The 18,386-nt window shown below is 31.4% G+C and overlaps 1 protein-coding gene across 9 annotated transcripts in view; it reads right to left on the bottom strand.

Annotated features, from left to right (window-relative positions):
• The window catches only part of LOC106665745 (leukocyte tyrosine kinase receptor), a 43,908-nt gene that overhangs the window by 5,137 nt on the left and 20,385 nt on the right, over nt 1–18,386 (bottom strand). For 4 of the 9 annotated variants that reach the window (XM_024227012.1, XM_024227013.1, XM_014392427.2 and 1 more), the window contains exons 2-25: nt 13,004–13,217; nt 11,912–12,048; nt 11,275–11,328; nt 9,589–9,723; nt 9,370–9,525; nt 9,165–9,298; nt 8,938–9,101; nt 6,715–6,809; nt 6,595–6,651; nt 6,458–6,505; nt 6,232–6,391; nt 5,914–6,061; nt 5,708–5,851; nt 5,492–5,651; nt 4,876–5,061; nt 4,574–4,816; nt 4,397–4,498; nt 4,038–4,233; nt 3,885–3,975; nt 3,125–3,319; nt 2,853–3,043; nt 2,675–2,776; nt 2,387–2,612; nt 427–2,324 (exon numbers count right to left, since the gene is read on the bottom strand). In XM_024227012.1, coding sequence (XP_024082780.1) covers nt 1,962–2,324; nt 2,387–2,612; nt 2,675–2,776; nt 2,853–3,043; nt 3,125–3,319; nt 3,885–3,975; nt 4,038–4,233; nt 4,397–4,498; nt 4,574–4,816; nt 4,876–5,061; nt 5,492–5,651; nt 5,708–5,851; nt 5,914–6,061; nt 6,232–6,391; nt 6,458–6,505; nt 6,595–6,651; nt 6,715–6,809; nt 8,938–9,101; nt 9,165–9,298; nt 9,370–9,525; nt 9,589–9,723; nt 11,275–11,328; nt 11,912–12,048; nt 13,004–13,217 — 3,701 coding nt within the window. In that variant the 3' untranslated portion in view covers nt 427–1,961. The remainder of the gene's footprint in view (nt 1–426; nt 2,325–2,386; nt 2,613–2,674; nt 2,777–2,852; nt 3,044–3,124; nt 3,320–3,884; nt 3,976–4,037; nt 4,234–4,396; nt 4,499–4,573; nt 4,817–4,875; nt 5,062–5,491; nt 5,652–5,707; nt 5,852–5,913; nt 6,062–6,231; nt 6,392–6,457; nt 6,506–6,594; nt 6,652–6,714; nt 6,810–8,937; nt 9,102–9,164; nt 9,299–9,369; nt 9,526–9,588; nt 9,724–11,274; nt 11,329–11,911; nt 12,049–13,003; nt 13,218–18,386) is intronic. The other 5 variants (XM_014392428.2, XM_024227016.1, XM_024227015.1 and 2 more) reach the window with 5 other exon arrangements.

The raw sequence follows: 18,386 nt of genomic DNA, 5'->3' as shown, positions 1-18,386 counted from the left end.
TATAATCACAAGGGGTGACTACCTGAAAGTGCTTTTTCCCCGAAGGGGTTTTAATCTTTTTATCACTAACGCTTAATAATTGGTTGTTGGCCTTACTGAATAGTTGTGAGATTTTTTGCACTTATGATTCCAGCTGCACTTGCTAATTAATCTGTAGCAGGTGATTAGTGTTCTGACCTTGACCTCAATGTAAAGAGGTGTTGTATTGGTTATGATTTCATAGTTAATTTACTGCCTATAAGCCAATTTTGTCACCATGTAAATAAATTTGTTAGTAATTAGACAAAATTTAATTCTTTAAATGGTGCGAACAAGAGAAATTTGATTACTTGCAAGAAATGTCTCCATGTACAGAAGGATGTGGGCATGAAATTAATTAGTTTTGTTTTTTATTAATGTGTTTGTGTGTTTACTCTTTCTACTTACTTGAAATTACACAACTATAGTTTAGCTTTTTTAAATAGCAGATGAAGTTTGATTGTCTTCGATTAAATTGGTCCACCTCTTCTCTTATAATGAATTTCACATTGTTGATGAGTGTTGGGTGATCAAACTTCCTGACCTTCAACATTATCTGCGATAATAATTAGACATGCCTCATTAAGTATTGGACAAAAATAGTCTTACTGAGAATATTAGCAAAGTTTCTAACAAATATTTATATTGAGCAAAATTAGGATATAAGTGCACAAACATGTAACAAATATAAATTATAGTATAAACACAAACTTAAAAACATATTAAGCATTTACAATAAATAACAACAATCTTTTAATTGTTACGATAATAAATATAACAACTTAGGTAAAATGAGTTTAGCAACTCTATACCGGTAATCACAATTTGGTAAATTAATATCATAAAATAATACATCATAATTGTAATTATAAGATTTATAAATGCAAGGTTTTTTAATAGAAAAAAAGTTACCCTTATGTGTTTCATCATTACAATTAACTATGTATATATTAATATATACTAAGATCACATTAATTAAGCATCTTATTTTATTATGAGTTTAAATGCACAAACTTTATAAATTTTGTGCAGAAAAACATTTTAATTATTGTGATATTATTATATATTTTACACTACATTGATGAATATACATATAATGACAATCTTATTATTCTATTTAGTTGATTTATAATCTACTCTTCCATATCAGTCATTGCCAAATATGTTGAAGTACAAAAATTTGATTTGTACCTATAAATATCATCTTTTCATTCATCAACTTTCTTATTAACTTTGTACATATAGGTATTATTTGGCCGTTCATGTTCCTGGAACTTATCAAAGATAGTTTGTACACATAAGCCCTTTTTGTTACTTGTTTATTTTCAAGTTTTCAATTAAAACTATTAACACTTACAACTCCCATACATTGTCTGTACAATTACAAATTAAATTATACTTGTGTCTAACAAATTTTATTCTTATCTTTACATTCAGTTTATTCCAGATTCTGAAAATATATATTCAGTTGTGAGCAGTGACTAAAGCTTTTATAGCTACATTTATTGAATAAATGTGTATTATTCTGATATCTTGGATACCTCAAAAATAAAGCATCACCTTTTCTTAAAGATTTAAATATGCTTTAAGAATTTAATCTCAGGATAATTATGGTTTTAATTACACCCGTTTCCCCCTTTTAACTGATCATTCCTGAGATATATTTTTCTTATATTTATGGACTTGGAGTAAACTATTTTATACAATCCAAGTCTTTGAAATAAATCTGTTATCTACATATAACAGTCGATTACGTTATATCTTTTATCTCACCTCTGAATAAAAATATATTCTGAACGTGAATAAAAGTAAATTAAAACGTTCAGTTTACCCTGTACTACACTGGCTTCTCATTTTGTCCAGCTTGCCATCAAAAATTATTACAAAAGTAAATCTTCTCAAAAATATGCAGTTTCTCATTCTTCACATCATATTTTCAAAATTTAGCATGACACTTCTCCATCTTGTTTTATATTAGAAGACACTATGTAAACGGGTTGATCAGTATGGTCGACAAGATGAGGTTTATTGGCAGGTATGACCGAAGGGTCTGTAGTTTGGTTATTGTTGTTTGTAGTGGCAGGTGGTGATGTATTGCTAGTAGAAGAATGTTCAAGTAGAGGATGGGTAGATCTAGATTCGGGTAATTGTTGGGTTAAATCCCACTCTGGTGGCCCTGGAAGAGGGACAAGGTAATCTGGCTGAATGCACTCCTCCAGGGCCGAGGGCCTCATTATTGTTGTATCGAGTTCTGATGGTGGAGGTTTTGTGTAATCAGGAAGTGGTGCTTTTATTACATCTGGATCCTGAAGTAAAAATGTTTAAAAATGCAATACAGTCTTAATTTAAAAAAAATTATGTAAAATACCTGCATGCAATATCCTAAGCGTTCAAGAATTAAAGGAAATCCAGGCCTATTGTCAGGGTTTGGTTGCCAACATTGTGTCATGATTCCATAAAGCTGACTCGGGCAGTTAGTTGGTGGTGCCAGCCTACCTCCATTTGTAACTAACTGCATCACCTCTCGGTTAGTGCACCCTGTATAAGGCATATAGCCCATTGACATTACTTCCCACATTAAAACTCCAAACGACCTAAAATAAAATTGATCATATTGATGAATGTTTTAGACACTTGAGTGCTACGTGTGGTTTACCAAACATCAGTCTTTGTAGTAAAAATTCCATCCATGAATGCTTCTGGAGGCATCCATTTTATTGGTAACATTGCTTTGCCACCCTTTCTGTAATAATCAGCCCTAAAAGAGAAGAATCATATATAAAATAGTCTTCTTCCTTTTTTCAATGATGAAATAAAATAGATAAATAATTGACCTGTAAATATCCCTAGCCATACCAAAATCAGCAATTTTTACAACTCTACCAGGGCCTTTACTCGTTAAAAGACAGTTTCTTGCTGCTATATCTCTGTGAATAAACCTATTTTCTTCCATATATTTACAACCTTTTGCTACATCTATTATACAATTTAACAAATCTTTCATTGTTAATGGTGCAGCTCTGTCCTATAATTTGAAGATAGATAATACTTAATAATGTAGTGAAAAGTGCATTAAAAAACAAAACATATTATAAATTAAACTTACAGGTTTTGGTCGAGCTTCTCTTAAGAATGTCTTAAGGTCACCACCTGCTAAAAGCTCTATTACTATAAATCTTGGATGTTCACCAAAACAAACACCAATGAAATGGACAATATTCGGATGATTAAATTTGCTCATTATCAGTGCTTCCATTAGAAAATCTGTTTCTGCCTGGCTGCTTGATAATTCAGGTAATGTCTATTTAAAAAAAAAAAAAAAATGTAGCATTACAATGTAGGAAATAAATATATTTATATAAAAAATACTGAACTTTTCATATTTGTCAACAATTTCTTGACAAATATTTTTGAGTAATACATGTAAAAAAAAAAAAAATATATATATATATATATATATATACTTTAAAGCAAGCTAATTTTTATTATTTGGAGATTGTGAGATGTGGTCTGGTGTATCACACCAGGCCCATCACACGATCTCCAAATAATCATCAACTAATGGTCACTAAATGAAAAAATAATTAATAAAAACCACACAGTAATTTTTATTATTAAATTGTTGCATTTATTAAATTAATCATTGTTGAAAAAATAATATTATGTCTTAATAACCTATTCAAATTGAATAGTTTACAGTGAATATATATTCAAAGGCCATTTACTAACCCTTTAATTATTAAGTCATTATTAGTTTATTGTTATTTCAACTAGAAAATAATAAAACTATTTTAGTGAATAAGCAGAAGTAGTACAAAATAATTATTGCTTGGTTATTATTGAAAAAGGCAACATTGAAAATGTACCTTAACAGCTACAGGCATTTCAACAGCATCTCCAGCTCTATTTTTAAAAAAACCCTGATACACTTCACCAAAAGCACCTTGCCCCAAAGCTCTAAAATGAAATTAGTTTGTTGAGAAATTATTTAACAAATATTTACAAATTAAAGAAATTACTTGACAAGCCTCAAGTGTTCCCTTGGTATTTCTTTGAGATCTCTTAGACTGTACACACCACCCCCAAATTCATAGTTTGGATTATATTCAGTCATCATGCTGTTAGAAGCAACCCTAAGTCTATTCAACTGTAAATCAGGACCGGAAAGCGTTTTACTTCTCATCATGGCAACTTTTGTCCTTTGATAACGATTGTCTAAAAAATTATCATTTTTAAACCCCTAAAAGTAATTATAAAACGAAAAAATTTGCATAGATAACACTTGTAATCAAATGTTAAACTGATGGTAAAATAATTTGAGATAAAATAATTCATTTTAATTGATAAAATAAATGGGGATGCTTTTAAATTTACTTACACAAATAAATACATAAACAGGCTAGACAGATGAGAAGAAAAGAAATGATCATAACTCCTAACATCATTTTGAAAGACATCTCAGTTTCTTTCAATGGGTTCACTACATAGAAAAATAAAAACAAATACATACAAAAAATGTTGGAAAATTCATTAGAAAAATTAAATATGTTCTCACTTAAACATTGAACAGAATTATTGGATAAATGCCAGTTTGCAGGACAAATGCATTCCACTTTTGATCTGTATGTATCCAAAGCAATGCATAGAAAATCACATCCACATCCTTCAATTGCAGGTATGACATAAAGTGCTCCAGGTCCTCGGTTTTGTGCGATCCATGTCATCCTGTGAGAACCCGTTTCAATCCATGAATAACCCCCTTCTCCAACTGTGCTTTTTCCTGCCCATGCTCTTCCACCTTAAATTAGGTTAAGCGACAGATTTGTAAAACTGCAATAAAACTATAAAGTATTTTACCTGAATAACCACCACCGCCTCCTCCTGACGTACAACCACCACCACCACCTCCAAATCCACCAGCACCTTTATCTGAATTATCTATTGTTTCATAACAAGCTCCTCCTCCTACTGCTCCTTGCAAGAGTGCCAAGCCAGTAGTAATTCTATATGTTAGATTTCCACTTTTCCAACCACCACCCGCACCTGTTATTCCAATATGCATTCCATGCATTAAAAGGAACAATTTTTTTATTTTAAAATAAAATATAATAACCAATATTATTATACTTTTTAAATATATTTTTTATTCTATTTTATTATTATTATTATTAATGTTTTTAAATGAGGGTATTTCAGCTAGGAGGTTATTAAAACCCTTGGGGTGCCGGTGTTTTCGAAAAAGCCCATTTGTAAGTATGTCGGGTTCGAATGCAGGGATGCTTGATTCAAACCTGGGACCTTTACCTTGCTGTGATGAGTGCCGTGTCAATGCCTAAACTGTTGCGGCCACCGACACCCCCTAAAATAACTTTAAAACCCCACAGAATGGTTAAAATAATAATAACATTAGTAATTATATCAGCAAAATTTTGTTCTAGAAAAATCAAATGCAGAAAAAAAGATAGTTAATTACCGGCAGGTACTAGTCCACTAGCATCCCCAGTTATTGCTTGCAATGATACATTTATTCCATGTCCATATTGTAATACTTCACCAATTATTGAATTATGGCTTAGACCACCTCCCCCAGCAGCCACAATGACTGGTTTTTTCTCTTTATTTTTCTGAGACATCTGTGTAAAAGTATTGTGTTATAATATAATCACTAGGATGGAAACTAAATACTGACAGTGAATACATATGTTGCTCCACCTCCACCTCCACCCTCAGGTAAATATGTTAGTTTTTTAATTTCTTTCAAAGCATTAAATATTCCCTTTTTACTAGTATTAGATCTTAAATTGCAAACTGACGATCTGTTTGCTGCCATGTCCTGTTTTAATAAATTGTTTAATAAAAACAGAACTTTAATGATAATAAGTAACATTGTTATACCTTTTTGCAGGCGTCATTCCCTTCCTGACCAACAAGTATATAGAGCTGTTGTCCTTTTTTAAGTTCTAATACAGTTCGAACCATAGCTCCTCTTGATTCTGCAAGCCCACCACTTCCTCTTCCACCACTGCCTCCTCTTGCAATTAATCTATGTAAAAGTAGTTTAACATTATTTATAACACTTAAAATTAAAAAAGACCAAAAAATGATAGTTTTAAATAAATTAAATGTAATACAATCCTCGACAACACTTGTTTATTCAGTTAATAAATGCACAAGTTAAAAAGTTTTTTTCTGAATTCAAAACAAAAATATTACGTGTAAATTCCATTGTGAGGGACTGTCCATTGCTGTACACCCTGGAGAAGTTTTTCTTTCATGACTTTTATAGTCACATCGGTGTTATTATAAGCTTCAGTGCAGTTGTCTTGGTCAGGGCCATATCTTCCTTTCGCTCCACAAGTCCCAAAGAGATAATCTGAATAAATCAAATAAATGTTATTGATTTATAATTATTAATTTCTCAAAATTTAATTATAATTACATGTTGAATTTGCAAAGTCAGGATGGACTTCAGGAGGGGTCGTTAAAACTGCAAGATTTAAAACAATATTAAATAAAAATTTACAATGCTTGGATGTAAATAATATCTTCAAATGTTATGTTTTTGTGGATGAATACCTGGTGTTATTGTTGATGACCCATAAACATAACCCCCAAGATGGGCTGGTGGAATCCCTGTGCACATTAAAATATATTAAAAAAATGATTACTAAGGAAAAAATAATTAAATTCTCTTACCAATCCCAAAACATTTTGGGCTCAGAGAAATATCATCAATTCCTGGATCACCTCTTGATGCAAAACTTTTTCGAGCTTCAAATTGGAAATAGTATCTAGAAATAAATATTAAACTTATTAAATTATATTTGTTAAACACACCTTAAAATTTAGGCAAAGTTATCATAAATTTCATAGTTTATGATTATCCCCCATGACCTTATCCTGAGTGATAGTGATTGCTTATGTGTACTTTTATCAGTGTCACTGCTGAGTAACTTTTCCACTCAACACTGCACAAATCAACTTACATTGTATTTACTTGTGGTTAATTATACAATTGTAAATTTCACATAAAAAAAGAGATGTTTAAAATATATATATAAAACTTAAACACTTCCTACCCTTTCCTTATTTTCTAATCCTAAAATGCTACTTAACCAATCACTGCTTTGGAGTGAGGTGCAGCTATCACTCCCAATCTTGGTGAGGGTTGTTTTACCATAAGTTTACTGAGTCCAGTATTCCTTGAGCTTATCCACTTCTCTTTCTATCTTTTTGAATTCATTCGGCGATGGAGGATCTGTGTTTGTTTATTATTTTACCCAAGTGTAGGTTCAGGGTTTTTATAAGGTCTTTCAGATCCTCCTCTGGCTAGTGTGTCTTCTTTTCCATTACCCTAAATTTCTTTGTGTCTTGGCACCCAAGATATCATCAGGTTTGTTGTGTCCTCCCCCATAGTTTTGGATATTTTGGATGCATTCACTGACTGGTTTTGATATGATTTTTTACACGCTAATGTTTTAATAGCTGCTTGGCTATCTGATCTTATGAAGATTTTTTTGCCAGTGTAACCTCTTTTAAGATTTTCTAGGGCATAAGTAATATTGGTGGGTATTTCTGTTTGAAAGACCAAAGTGTACTTCCCTAGTGAGTTGGATTGCTCATTTAAAAATAATCCAGTTCCTTCATTTGTTTGGGGCCATCTATATATCATAGATCATTTGTGTCCGATGCTCTCCTGAGTTCTTCCTCTCCTTTATAGTCTGTTGAAACTTTATAGGATGTTGTAAAAAATAGTCGATCCCCATTTCTAACAATGGGTGTCTGATTTTATTAATTATGGTTGTGTGCCCTAATAGTTTAGTTCCCATCCAATTTGATTGTTTTTGGAGTCTAAATGAGCATTTTCTAGCTTCTCCTGTATGTATATTTCCAGTGGAGGTTGGTTTAGCAGAGTTTCTAGTGCACTAGTGGGGTTGTTCTCATTGCCCCTGTGATGGATAGGTGTGCTAATCTTGTAGGCTATCTGGTGTTTGAGTAGCTTGTTTTTGTTGAATTTTGGCCCACCAGGCTAGTGATCTATAGGTTGTTTGGGATCTTATTTTTGCCAGTGGGTTTTAGTTATTTTTTCTTTCAGTATTAGTCCCCAAGGTTTGCTTACGATTCTCCTTGGGATCATTAGCGATATTTTTCCATTTGTTATGATTTATTGTAAGTGAGGTTCCAGGTTAACTTTTTTATCAAAGATTATTCCTAGGAATTTAACCTAAAAGGTAATAAACTTTTTATCATCATCATACCTAGACAGCAGACTGATATGGAATCATCACACAAGATTTAAGAGTACAACTTAACTTGGACAACTAAGAAGACTTCTAGAACTGAAATCTGTGTTGATCATCAAAACTAAAATAACTCTATGCCAGACTTTACTGTGACCACTTTGGATTTGCAGAACTGTGGGGTTCTGCCAAAGCCATCCAACATCTAGCACATCTTATCTTTCCAATCAAAATTCCTCAGACAAATTGTCAATTGTCAGTTACTTCGGCACTAACCTCACTGATAATAATCTTACTCATAATGATCTCAGTATTCCTTTTGTCAACGAACTGATCTGTTCCTGATTCCAAAAGTTTCACACCAACCATCTTAACTCTACTGGAAGAGCTCTCTCTACACATTCTCCTCCCAAGAACCCACCATGTTGTTTTAATTGATGATGGCCTTGAGATCTCCTTGTTCCATAATCCTTCATACAGAGTGCCAGCATTGGCTGGTTTCTCACGGTATATGTCTTACAAGTGCAGTCTTGGCCTTAGTGTTAGTGCTCTGACCGTGCGAAAAAATATATTGTGATCACATTTGTAATATGTACTAATAATTAATATTAGGCTAAACTAATTTGGCTACAAATAAAAATATTAACATTTAAAAAATATATTTTTTTATATTGTTTACCTATGTGTTATATTAGGAAGTCTTACAACCTGGCGAATCCATTTATTGCCTTTATCACCATAGCTCCACCATAGTTTAGATGTAATGTTTGTTCTTTGCAATTCAACTAAAAAAAGACCCAGTGATCCACTATGAGGGCCATATTTGTGGTAGAAAAATGAAATCTGCAAAACACAAAAACACTCAGAAATAGGATGAAATTAGAAGATGTTTTAAAATTAACTTACATAACATGAGTTGTAATAAGGGGATGAGTTGTTATTGTGACAAGTAGGTGGAGGGTCAAATATTGGGCTCTCTAATTCTGAAGGAGTTCCCATATCATATTTCCTCCCAGACATATCAACATACATATAATAACCTATCAATATAACCTAGGATTAGAATTGTTGCAGGAGAGTTTATAAAATAATACTTAAAAAAATGTTTTACCTGATGAATTTTGAAATGTGTGATCGTTACTTGGGCCTGTCGAGGGTGTGGCTGTCATACCTTTATTTCTTATCCACTTCAAATGGTTGCCATTTTTATTGTGCCATCCGCAAGTGTCTTCTTCAAAATCACACCTGGCAAAATGTGGCACTTCGGCTGAAAGGAAAGATTTAAATTGAAACCAATCTGAATTAAACAAATGTTTGATCCTTCACTCACAGCAGTCTTGCTCTTCATCTTCCCCATTAGGACAATCTAACTCTATATTGCACACTCTCGTTGCTTCTATACATGCGTTGTTGTAACATTGAAACTGACTTACTGGCGAACATTCTTTTGGAGTGGAGTGTTCTTCTGAAACAAAGTGATCGATGTCAAACGTATGGCATTTCATATCAAACTAAAACTAAATTAAAGTTTTAGTAGCCAAACTAAATAGCACACCTTATTAAAAACTTATGAAATAGTAGCAAATTTTTTTTCACAAGCTATGACAATATATACTGTAAGTATAAAATTAATTATTTCAATGAACAAAAATAAATAAATAATTCAACTTTATAAACCGATTTTGCATGGACCTCTGAATTTCAAGCAATTTTTTATTTCACAAGTACTTTAGTGAACTTGACAACACAAATAAATAAATTACTAAAAAGTTTAAAAAATAAATGGTACAAATTATATACAAAAGGATTGTTCATTACACACAAATATGCCTACAACATACATTGCAAACTTCACTAATAAATACAATAAAAAATTAAAATTAATAAATAAAATAAATGTAATTTTTTAAGATATATATTTTGCAAGGAAAAATTATAATAACAGTAAAAATAATGATAATTGTTAAATTCATTTTGTAATTGAGGAGCAAGAAAACTGTTGTTAATTTTTATCAGCTTGGAGTAAATTGTTTTTATGTCCAAAATTTGTGCTTGTTCCTTATTTTTTCAAGTTTAAAGTTTTTAGCTCTTAATTAACTTTATTAATTCGAGTAATATTTCCACACAGCCATCAATTTTTTTAAAAATTTTACTTATACCAATTAATTATTCCTTTTATCTAAGGTTTTTGGTTGAGGTGAAAAATTACTGTCGCGAGTGGGAGTTGAATAAGCCAGCCGAAGGTCGGAGGTTCGAATCCCTCTTGTGACACTAATTTTTCACCTCAACCGCAAACCTCAGATAAAAAGAATAATAATAACACCAAGCAAATATGGATTAATTATACTTATATTAAAACTATATTCGTTAATGTTAACCTACTTGTTATTCAAAATATCGATTTAGCCCAAATATTACTTATACTATGAAATACTGTAACTGCACAAACAAAGTGCTCTTATTCTACCGGTGTATTTGGAAAAATGTGTAAATGGTTTGGCCAATTTTCGTTGAAATGACTGCAAGTACATCTTGTACTTTTTCTAAAGCCTATAGAAAAATCAATAAGAATGTGCTATAAAATAATAAAAACCAAAAAACATCGCAAAAAAATATGTTTTACACTGTGGAAGAGAAAACGGTATGAAAACAATAAAACAGTGAGAAGTGTACAAATGGTCGATGATTAGATTACAAAATGCAACTGTGAATTTATTCATTCCATAATATGTATATTAAAACTGTGGGAATAAATACAATCACACCAAAAGAACAGACGGATTAAAAACAGTTAATTTGAATTGTTCTAAGTTGTGGCAAGGGGAGTTTATGTAATGAAAGGGTTTTTCAACTCTGTTTTTTTCTCTCTTTATATATGACTCATGAACTGATGAAGTTTTTTGAATATTAAATTCTCAACTTCTTCAGTCTTGGTGTCAAGGTAGACAGGGGAGGCCGCAGCCGGAACAAATCTCAATCTTGGTGGAAACTTCCAATACAACACTCAAACACTCACCCCTTGGTCTCTCTTTGTATGAATTCAATTGTTTGAACAATTTGAAAGGCCCTCCTGTAATAATAAATTAACAGCTGAGTCGTTTTTTTCCTTTTTTACGAACGAATAGTCAATACCATAAATAAACCATAAATAAAAAATAAATTAAAATAAAGACAACCAGAGGTTTGAATGATTTGTTGAAACATATATCATATGAATAGCTTTCGTTTTAACACTTTTTTAAATCGGAAACTACATAAGAAAGAAATAATTAACAAAAACCAATATAAACAATAATGAAACAAATACAATAAAAATTTCTGGTATAAATGATTAAACATCCTATTTGTCAATTTTAGAAATTTTCTAAATATTTCTCCCAATCGAATTCCTTTCAATAACAAAGCAGTAATTCATAAATTGACACAAATATATTAATTAATAAATGAACATAATTACTATTATTATTGTTTATTCATTCCGTGTACTCCAGCAATAATAGAAATGCTTTACGAATCAAAATGATTTCACCGTGTTATGGTTTTTACAGCAGTTAATTAAAACGATGTCTCAAATTTTTACTTCCCTTCCATACCTGCTTAAATGTATTTAACAATTTATAATTTTTTTTGTTCAATTAATCGTATTTTCTCACCTGGGAAACAGTCCAGAAGTCTAATATTGTCAATTGCAACGTGGAGTGGATACCTGTTTCTTTGCGTGTGGGTCACGACAAGTATAATAGTGAATGGTTGAGTGATTCTTCCAATGTTGAAAGAATGGTTTTCCCATCTGAAAAAATAAAACACTAATTATAACTGTCCAAACTCAAAGGTAGAATACAACAACGAATCAAAAAAGCTTAAATACAGAAAAGTTGTGGCCAAAGAAAAACAATTATACACGATAATTCTCATTAGTCTATAATCAAAAAGGAATAATTTTTCATATAAGGAGTTGATGTTTTTCTAAGTGAATATAAAAATTATAAAACTTTTTTATATGAATTACAGAATTATCAAAAACTTTGTTTTGTTATCTCACTAGGTTTTTTTGGGGGGAAAAGAATTAGCATTTAATTTATAAGCTTTATTTTAGCTGCTAATTTATCTTACTGGTTTTAATTTTCTTTCTCTAGCTATTTGTTCTCGGTTAGATAGACAGTTTGCACAAACAGCAGTATCATTAACAACAATTAAACCAGTAGGCAAAAATGGAGATGAAAAAGTCTAACATAAGCAAATCGTTTTACTATCGAACATTCGGTTATTTTTATCACAGCTTCAGAATTTTAATCACTACTTTAATTTATTATATATTTCAAATTGAAAAATAACTTCTTTCCGGAGTGACGCAGTTAAATTTTTAAAATAAAATAGTAGATTATTATATTTTTCTTTTCTTGTTTTTTAAATATTTTTTAAAATACTTTTTCTCCTTGGTTGTGTTTTTGATTCATTTTGTGGCCGTTTTATCTTTTTAGAAACCTCACTTTTTAAAACAATTTATTTGTAACGTTTTCGAGACAGCACTTGTCTCATCTTCAGAAAGTTTTCATGCGAAGCGCTATTGGAAACTCCTCGATTATATAAGTATCCAATATAAAAAATAATAAAATGGCGAGAAACTAAGCACAGTTATATTTTAAGGTCACAAAACGCCTGAGCAATAAAAACAGCGAGCATTAGCGGGCCCAAGCAGTAGTTCTACGGTTAAATGTTTCCCATTAATGTACTCTTCCACTTACGAATTATTGTTGTTTCCATATTTTTCTTTGTCGAACCAAGAGGTCTTGTTTGAGTTCACAAGGACGACTTTCAAGTTTCCTCCGATCATATTGCTCATGTGGATCCAAAGGGAGAGGTGGCATTTGTCAGCCGTTCTCGGGTATTCCGGTGATGTGATGTGGTATTCTTTTGTCGTAGTTGACGGCTTTTTTACCAAAAGGTAAAGAAAATGGCCTGAAATATTAAAAAAATATAATAAATTAAACACCAATCAATTATTTTGGCATATTAAATAGAATAAAAGGAGATGATGAAACGTACATCACAATGGATTGTAATAAATCACGATAGTTCAATAAATATTCTATTAAGAAATGACCTTGGATGAAATTCGATTTGACTAATTAATTACAAATTTTCATGAAGTTTGTGAAAACGTCGTCAGAAATGTGTATAATAATAAGTTCTCCGTTTCCCCCCATCGAAACGCTTTCCATTGGAGGGATATGGTTAAGGGAAATTAATCCTAACTAAATCCACCCTTTTATTAATCATGTATTATCCAAAATTATTTTGTATCCGGGAGTTAAAATAAAAAAAAAAATTCGGTATCAGGAGTTAACTGAGTGAAACGGGTGCGCAGGGCAGGGATCGATCTGGGAGAGGCACCCGAATCTTCTTCCTTAACCCCCCATGAACACCTCAACATTTCCTTTAAATGCTTTTGATATTTTAATTTATTATTGCATATAATAATAATTATTAATATAATATCAAAAGATTATGTCTCATTTGTTGGGTCTTGTAAAAAATGGAATATTCGAAGGAGAAATATTGCAGGAAATTTGGTTCATGTGGAAGGACAGCGTGTTATTTTTAAAAATTCCAAAATAATTGTATTAGTTAGGGAACAGAATCATAAGCGGGACAGTGCAGTAATTTTCTTAAATTATTACCTATTAGCATTACTTTCAAAATAACTTTATATAGAATTTTCTAATTGGACGTAATAGGAATTTAAATAGGTTGTTAACAAATCGGTTGTACAATGTTTCTGACAATTTATTATGCTTTCATGTGAAAACGTGTTTTAAATTTGACGAAGGGCCATTGGTTTCTTAAGCAATTTTGACGTTTTATAGTTTAAAGCACAATAGTAAAAACATAGATCAAAAACCAAGACGATCGAAATTTTTAGAAAAATATAAGTTGTATTTATTTTATGCCTGGGAGATGAAGAAGCCCCAATAAGACGATTTGAAAAGTCGTAAATTAGTCTAACTTCCACACTTCTACCTACTGTAGCATAACTTCAAACCCTTGAAATAACGATTTCATAAAGAAAACTCGTTAAAACAATCAATTCAATTTACAACAGGTTTTGCATTCTAAACCAAACTGTTTTTGTAACTTTTAAAATGAAAAAATAAAATTAGGTATTATTTAATAATAAAATGCAGTCAGACATGAAAATTAGGAAAAGAGATGGTTAGAATGAGTTGAAAGGAAAGAGAGGAAATTGCTGAATGGCTGGTTGAAGCATTCTTTTCAACAACCAATTTAATTTAATTTTACTTAACAAAAATAAATAACGTTAAGTCACAATTGTCAATTCCTATTTTGAACCATTACTTTTATAAATATAAAGAATTAAATAAATAATTGTGGAACTATGAGAAAATCTTCCTCATAAGTAAATTATTCAGCTACCAACATATGTTTTCAGAAATATAATTGTAGATGAATTGTTTGGTCTATTATAAATACTCAAACTTTCGGCAAAAGTTGACTAAACATTATCTATTTACATTATTATAAATGAATCTATATCATTAGATATACCTTATATCTCGTCCAATATCAAAAATTTAAGTAAAAAATCCTTCCATTCGTCCTTAAGTATTTTTCCTTTACAAACTTCTCATTGCCCTTTACTCATATAATTCAGCTCTCGTTCATGGTCGAATAAAATATTGTAAGCTTCTAAAATTACATATCAAAGCTAAAAATATATTAGACGTGCCTAATAGAATTTGACCCAACAAAGTCGAAATACATTATGCAATGCTGTATGATTGAGTTAATTTTTAAAATTAAATTAAAATTAAACCCTAACAACAATCGTTTCATTAATACAGCTTACCCAAAACATACGAAAGAATGATAGAAAATAGAATAAAAATGATGTCACTCATAGCGTCAATTCTAATTTTAAAAAGGTTTGCCGAAAATATTTAAACTAAATCAATGTATTATTTATACCTCTATGTCTACGTTGACTTAAAATTACCGACTGATGAAAAAGGAAAAAATATTTCTACAATCTCGACTGTAGAAAAATTAAAAATAAACGATAAAGCGAGGTTTTGCACATGAAGAAATACCCAACCAAAATAATGCAGATTGATAACGACTTATTGAATATACTCTAAAGAAACACCTAAAGCCTCATTTAGTAGCATTCAACCTTTCTCAAATTGAATGATTGGGCCTAAGAAAATAACTTTTCCATTTCTGATCTAAAATATTTTTCTCCCTTCTTCGAACAAACGGTACGCAGCTTCACGACTACTTGTCGATCAAATTCCAAAATTTCATGTTTGACAAAACCACTTAGCTACCAAAGTTTCTCAGCCCAAAAGGGAAGCGGATAGTCAGACATGCGTCACCGAAGACGTTTGCTCTTTGATCAAAGCTCAAGGGGCGGTTGCTCCACTAAAGTCCAGAAGGTAGAAATTAGCTACTAACATCCTCGACTTCTCAGAATTTAGTTATATTTACAATAAATGTTAAGAACTTGTCTGGCACCAAAAATATTCTTTTTATTAGATAAATAGCGTGATTATTTTCAGCATTCAGTTTGTATTTCCTTTGGATTAAAGACTGATTTATAAGAGAAAAGTGTTTATTCCGGTGAGAGTAAGCTGAAATTCCTCCCTCGTTTCTAAACTCCTCGGTATATAAGGCCGATATTGACGCCCTTTGTCCTGACCTATATTTTATATTCACTGTCGGTTCTGTTCAAAAACTGCGCATTCTATGATAACAAAGAGAGTTGGCGAAAAAATCAACGGTTTCGAAAGTAAATTTCTGTTAAACTTGGAGGGTTGAAACTCTGGAAGTGATCCATAGTAACATTTCAAGGGCTGAGAAATCTGTATATTTCTGTGATGTAGCCACTGATCTCTAAACTATGATACACGTGAGCTACGTTTGTAAATAATATGTCAGTAATGTGCAGATTTACTTGAGTTAATTTAATTATTAAACTCTTAAAGTTAAATTACTCTTAAACTTAAATGATCTCCTGTTCCATACTTAAAGCCCAATGCGTTAAGATAGTTAGGAATTAGAAAATGCATAGTTAGATTTTTTAAGGTACTTATGAAAATAGAGATTCCTCTGTGTGGTCAGCAATGTGATTGGACCCCCGTAGTTCGGTCAACTCTAGTTATTTTGGTCTGCCTATTCTCGCTGGTTTGGGCAATCGGACCATAAAGATGGGTAACCACTAAATAATAAGTAATTTATATTAAGTAAGAAGGTGGAATGGAAACTTCACTCAATTATAATTTTATTGTGTAGGATGGTGAAGAGTTTTGTGAAAATAAACGCATTATTCTAAAATAAAAGAAAAACAATTAATTATAAATAGATAAGGTAAATTATTTTAATGGAGTAAGAAAAACAACCGTTTTCAACTATATCTAACCAAATATATAATAAATTTGACTCCCACTCTGTTTTCCGATATTGTTGCATAATTTGGATTATTATCTATATCGAATCATTTTGTCACCACTTCACTTTCATTATGTGTTTGTCGGTCCTTTATTATTAAAGGAATTCATGCTGTCGAGGGATGGAATTCTGGTAATATTGGGACAATATAACTGAAAATCTATATCCATGCGTTTCGTCTGTGAATTTCGAGAGGATATATGCGAGTGATTTGAAAATTTCCCCAGCTGCAAACTTTGTCTAAATATAAGTATAATGTGTGGTGATTAGTGACCGTTAGTCCATAATTATTCAGAAATCGTGAGATCGGTCTAGTGTGTTGTAGGTTTCAGAAAAACATTTTCTTTCTGGTGCTAACGTTTCGATCTTTATTGAGATCATCTTCAGGGCCTGGGATTTACAAACATTGTTTAAATTTAACAAATACAAAAATAAATTTTTTTCCATTGTATAAATTCACTTTTTTCCATATCCTACATGTATTTGTTAAATTTAAACAACGTTTGTAAATCCCAGGCCCTGAAGATGATCTTAATAAAGATCGAAACGTTGGCACCATAAAGAAAATGTTTTTCNATAAAATGAAACATCATCAATAGAAACCTAAAACATCCCAAAATGTATGGAAATGGGCTTCCACTATTTACATCATTACGTAAAACCTAACCTTTGTTCTTCAAACTGCCACCTTTTCTCAACGATCACTGATGACACAATGATGACAACTTTCTTAAGTGACTTTCTTCAATAATTAAGATTTAATGTGTGTCCATTGATGAGCAAGTCGAGTAAAATTTTGCTATATTTCCAATTCGGGGAATAAGTTGTTGGAGCTATACAATAAAATTAATTTTAAGACTTGAAGATGTAATATTTGGTATATGCGATCTTTCCTCATTGAAAAACTGGACTAGCCATGAGTTAAATGTTTAAAAATGTTTTTAAACTCGTGTTGAATATAAGTTATACCATAAGTTAGTAAGTGCTTTTAGAGGGTGCTGATTATTATTTACCCAATAAATTTGTTGAATAAACAATATTAAAGGACTATTTGTCTGGGATAAATTTACGATTAATTATCAATCTATACATCTAGTTGTATACATTTTCTCAGCTTCTATTTCCAGTCCTGAATTGAACAAATTGCAGATAAAGTACACGCCGGTCTGTGTAAACTTGATTTCCGTATCATCTTGGGATCTTTCCTCCTTCGCTCCCTCGTACCCGGAGGGGGTTGGAAATTCAAACCCCATGCCGTTTCTCTGTTAAACTTATTTCTCATTCCATCAGGAGGGTCTTCGACGTATCGGAAACATCATTTTCCCGTGCCGATGTGACGCTATTTATCGCCCCCCTTTCCACAATCTTCGTTCCTTTCCAGTTTTCAATGATTTCGATGAAAGGAAGTAATTTCAATTTGCGAGACATAGCGAAACTGTTTTCCCACCAGCGTTATAGCGTTATTTCTTAAAAAAATGTAACTAACAATATTGATTAATTAATATTTATAGTAATTAAAAAAAAAACCCTTTTTGAAAGTAAATAGTTACTAAATTTTTAGCAACATAAATTTGCTTTTTCAAATATCGAATATTGGATAAAAGTATTCATATATGAAAAGAAGGAAGGGAGGCGGCTCAACTGGCCAGTAATCTGTGTTTT

This window comes from Cimex lectularius, unplaced genomic scaffold (genome assembly GCF_000648675.2).
Source record: "Cimex lectularius strain Harlan isolate CLEC.00 unplaced genomic scaffold, Clec_2.1 scaffold104, whole genome shotgun sequence".
Lineage (NCBI taxonomy): Eukaryota > Metazoa > Arthropoda > Insecta > Hemiptera > Cimicidae > Cimex > Cimex lectularius.
The sequence above is the reverse complement of the archived record's forward strand: the minus strand, read 5'-3'. Positions and strand labels throughout refer to the sequence as shown.